Source organism: Oncorhynchus gorbuscha, linkage group LG05 (genome assembly GCF_021184085.1).
Source record: "Oncorhynchus gorbuscha isolate QuinsamMale2020 ecotype Even-year linkage group LG05, OgorEven_v1.0, whole genome shotgun sequence".
Classification (NCBI taxonomy): domain Eukaryota; kingdom Metazoa; phylum Chordata; class Actinopteri; order Salmoniformes; family Salmonidae; genus Oncorhynchus; species Oncorhynchus gorbuscha.
In genome coordinates, this window is record NC_060177.1 from 2,344,763 (window position 1) to 2,349,452 (window position 4,690).

General features: G+C 53.2%; 1 protein-coding gene across 1 annotated transcript in view; it reads right to left on the reverse strand.

Annotated features, from left to right (window-relative positions):
- Positions 1-4,690, reverse strand: part of LOC124035365 (centrosomal protein of 89 kDa-like) — a 223,430-nt gene that overhangs the window by 81,975 nt on the left and 136,765 nt on the right. The window contains 2 exon segments of the mRNA XM_046348827.1: positions 1,102-1,207; positions 2,156-2,247. Of these exon segments, the coding sequence (XP_046204783.1) occupies positions 1,102-1,207; positions 2,156-2,247 (198 nt within the window).

Here is a 4,690-nt window from a genome sequence, read left to right on the forward strand (position 1 = left end):
ATCTCTGTTCCTCATCCCTGTTCCTCATCTCTGTTCCTCATCTATGAACCTATGACCACGTCTGAACCTATGACCACGTCTGAACCTATGAACCTATGACCACGTCTGATCCTATGACCACGTCTGAACCTATGACCACGTCTGATCCTATGACCACGTCTGAACCTATGACCACGTCTGAACCTATGACCACGTCTGAACCTATGACCACGTCTGATCCTATGACCACGTCTGAACCTATGACCACGTCTGATCCTATGACCACGTCTGAACCTATGACCACGTCTGAACCTATGACCACGTCTGAACCTATGACCACGTCTGAACCTATGAACCTATGACCACGTCTGAACCTATGACCACGTCTGATCCTATGACCACGTCTGAACCTATGACCACGTCTGAACCTATGAACCTATGACCACGTCTGAACCTATGACCACGTCTGAACCTATGACCACGTCTGAACCTATGACCACGTCTGAACCTATGACCACATCTGATCCTATGACCACGTCTGAACCTATGACCACGTCTGATCCTATGACCACGTCTGAACCTATGAACCTATGACCACGTCTGAACCTATGACCACGTCTGATCCTATGACCACGTCTGAACCTATGAACCTATGACCACGTCTGAACCTATGACCACGTCTGATCCTATGACCACGTCTGAACCTATGACCACGTCTGAACCTATGAACCTATGACCACGTCTGAACCTATGACCACGTCTGAACCTATGACCACGTCTGAACCTATGACCACATCTGATCCTATGACCACGTCTGAACCTATGACCACGTCTGATCCTATGACCACGTCTGAACCTATGACCACGTCTGATCCTATGATCCTATGACCACGTCTGAACCTATGATCCTATGACCACGTCTGATCCTATGACCACGTCTGAACCTATGAACCTATGACCACATTATAACTACCGTTTGAGTTTGGTGGTGATGGTGTGGTGTTCATCCCAGTGTATTATAACTACCGTTTGAGTTTGGTGGTGATGGTGTTCATCCCAGTGTATTATAACTACCGTTTGAGTTTGGTGGTGATGGTGTTCATCCCAGTGTATTATAACTACCGTTTGAGTTTGGTGGCGATGGCGTGGTGTTCGTCCCAGCTGACTGCATTCTCCAGACTGCACCGTGCCTGCAGGTGTTCGGTCTGCAGAGTGTGGAGCTCTCTCCCTCGTTACCTCCAGCTCCCCCTCCAGCCTCTGCTTCTCTGCCTCCAGCAACATCAGCTGCTTACACACCTTAGAGACTGGAGAGGAGGGAGGAGAGTGGGGAGGGAGGGACCATGAGGAAGAGAGGAGTGAGGGAGGAGGGAGAGAGAGTGAGGGGGGAGGAACAGTTCATGGGGATAACTTTCAACTCTGAAGATTTCTACCAGACACCTCCAGCAGGGTGACTTCTACCAGACACCTCAAGCAGGGTGACTTCTACCAGACACCTCAAGCAGGGTGACTTCTACCAGACACCTCCAGCAGGGTGACTTCTACCAGACACCTCCAGCAGGGTGACTTCTACCAGACACCTCCAGCAGGGTGACTTCTACCAGACACCTCCAGCAGGGTGACTTCTACCAGACACCTCCAGCAGGGTGACTTCTACCAGACACCTCCAGCAGGGTGACTTCTACCAGACACCTCCAGCAGGGTGACTTCTACCAGACACCTCCAGCAGGGTGACTTCTACCAGACACCTCCAGCAGGGTGACTTCTACCAGACACCTCCAGCAGGGTGACTTCTACCAGACACCTCCAGCAGGGTGACTTCTACCAGACACCTCCAGCAGGGTGACTTCTACCAGACACCTCCAGCAGGGTGACTTCTACCAGACACCTCCAGCAGGGTGACTTCTACCAGACACCTCCAGCAGGGTGACTTCTACCAGACACCTCCAGCAGGGTGACTTCTACCAGACACCTCCAGCAGGGTGACTTCTACCAGACACCTCCAGCAGGGTGACTTCTACCAGACACCTCTATTAGGGTTTGATTCAGCATTAATATTAATGTGTAGAATGTAGAAACAGAATGTAACTAGTTTCTATAGTAGAATCTGAAAGAGGGAGGCTCAAGGGTGATTGCTGGTGTCTGTCCCTACCTACCCTCAGTCAAATGTCTCCATGACTGTCCTTAGCCTTCGTATGCTGCACCTCCAGCTGCTCTATCAGGACCTGGTTCTCCTGAAGTACCAGACGGGCCTGCTCCTGGAGCTGCCTCCTGGGGGGGAGAGGGGAGAGGAGATAGCGAGGGGAGATAGAAAAGTGTCAAGACAGAGTCTCCTCTCTTTCTCACACACAAACAAACAGGGACAGATAGACAGAGACAGGCAGTACTCACCACTCCTTGTGGCTGACTCCTCCTGACAGAGAGACAGTACTCACCACTCCTTGTGGCTGACTCCTCCTGACAGAGAGACAGTACTCACCACTCCTTTTGGCTGACTCCTCCTGACAGAGAGGCAGTACTCAGCCACTCCTTGTGGCTGACTCCTCCTGACAGAGACAGTACTCACCACTCCTTGTGGCTGACTCCTCTGACAGAGACAGTACTCACCACTCCTTGTGGCTGACTCCTCCTGACAGAGAGACAGGCAGTACTCACCACTCCTTGTGGCTGACTCCTCCTGACAGAGACAGTACTCACCACTCCTTGTGGCTGACTCCTCCTGACAGAGAGACAGTACTCACCACTCCTTGTGGCTGACTCCTCCTGACAGAGAGGCAGTACTCACCACTCCTTGTGGCTGACTCCTCCTGACAGAGACAGTACTCACCACTCCTTGTGGCTGACTCCTCCTGACAGAGAGACAGTACTCACCACTCCTCGTGGCTGACTCCTCCAGATAGAGAGGCAGGCAGTACTCACCACTCCTTGTGGCTGACTCCTCCAGACAGAGAGGCAGTACTCACCACTCCTTGTGGCTGACTCCTCCTGACAGAGAGACAGTACTCACCACTCCTTGTGGCTGACTCCTCCAGACAGAGACACAGTACTCACCACTCCTTGTGGCTGACTCCTCCTGACAGAGAGACAGTACTCACCACTCCCTTGTGGCTGACTCCTCCTGACAGAGAGACAGTACTCACCACTCCTTGGGGCTGACTCCTCCAGACAGAGAGACAGGCAGTACTCACCACTCCTTGTGGCTGACTCCTCCAGACAGAGAGACAGGCAGTACTCACCACTCCTTGTGGCTGACTCCTCCAGACAGAGACACAGTACTCACCACTCCTTGTGGCTGACTCCTCCAGACAGAGAGACAGTACTCACCACTCCTTGTGGCTGACTCCTCCAGACAGAGACACAGTACTCACCACTCCTTGTGGCTGACTCCTCTGACAGAGAGACAGTACTCACCACTCCTTGTGGCTGACTCCTCCTGACAGAGAGACAGTACTCACCACTCCTTGGGGCTGACTCCTCCAGACAGAGACACAGTACTCACCACTCGCGCTTGTCCTAGTAACCTCCTTTTCGTTCCTGTTTCCACTCGTCTGGCTGTTCTTCAGTGGGCTCACTCTGCCAAGTTAGCTGGTCATCCCGGTGTTCGAGGCACTCTTGCGTCTATTCGCCAGCGCTTTTGGTGGCCGACTCAGGAGCGTGACACGCGCCGTTTCGTGGCTGCTTGTTCGGACTGCGCGCAGACTAAGTCGGGTAACTCTCCTCCTGCCGGTCGTCTCAGACCGCTCCCCATTCCTTCTCGACCATGGTCTCACATCGCCCTAGACTTCATTACCGGTCTGCCTTTGTCTGCGGGGAAGACTGTGATTCTTACGGTTGTCGATAGGTTCTCTAAGGCGGCACATTTCATTCCCCTCGCTAAACTTCCTTCCGCTAAGGAGACGGCACAAATCATTATCGAGAATGTGTTCAGAATTCATGGCCTCCCGTTAGACGCCGTTTCAGACAGAGGCCCGCAATTCACGTCACAGTTTTGGAGGGGAGTTCTGTCGTTTGATTGGTGCGTCCGTCAGTCTCTTCCGGGTTTCATCCCCAGTCTAACAGTCAGCAGAGAGGCCAATCAGACGATTGGTCGCATACTACGCAGCCTTTCTTTCAGAAACCCTGCGTCTTGGGCAGAACAGCTCCCCTGGGCAGAATACGCTCACAACTCGCTTCCTTCGTCTGCTACCGGGTTATCTCCGTTTCAGAGTAGTCTGGGTTACCAGCCTCCTCTGTTCTCATCCCAGCTTGCCGAGTCCAGCGTTCCCTCCGCTCAAGCGTTTGTCCAACGTTGTGAGCGCACCTGAAGGAGGTGAGGTCTGCACTTTGCCGCTACAGGGCACAGAAGAGTCCAAGGTATTGTTGCGGCCAGAGAGTGTGGCTTTCCACTCGCAACCTTCCTCTTACGACAGCTTCTCGTAAGTTGACTCCGCGGTTCATTGGTCCGTTCCGTGTCTCCCAGGTCGTCAATCCTGTCGCTGTGCGACTGCTTCTTCCGCGACATCTTCGTCGCGTCCATCCTGTCTTCCATGTCTCCTGTGTCAAGCCCTTTCTTCGCACCCCCGTTCGTCTTCCCTCCCCCCTCCCGTCCTTGTCGAGACGCACCTATTTACAAGGTACATAAGATCATGGACATGCGTTCTCGGGACGGGGTCACCAATACTTAGTGGATTGGGAGGGTTACGGTCCTGAGGAGAGGAGTTGGGTTCCGTCTCGG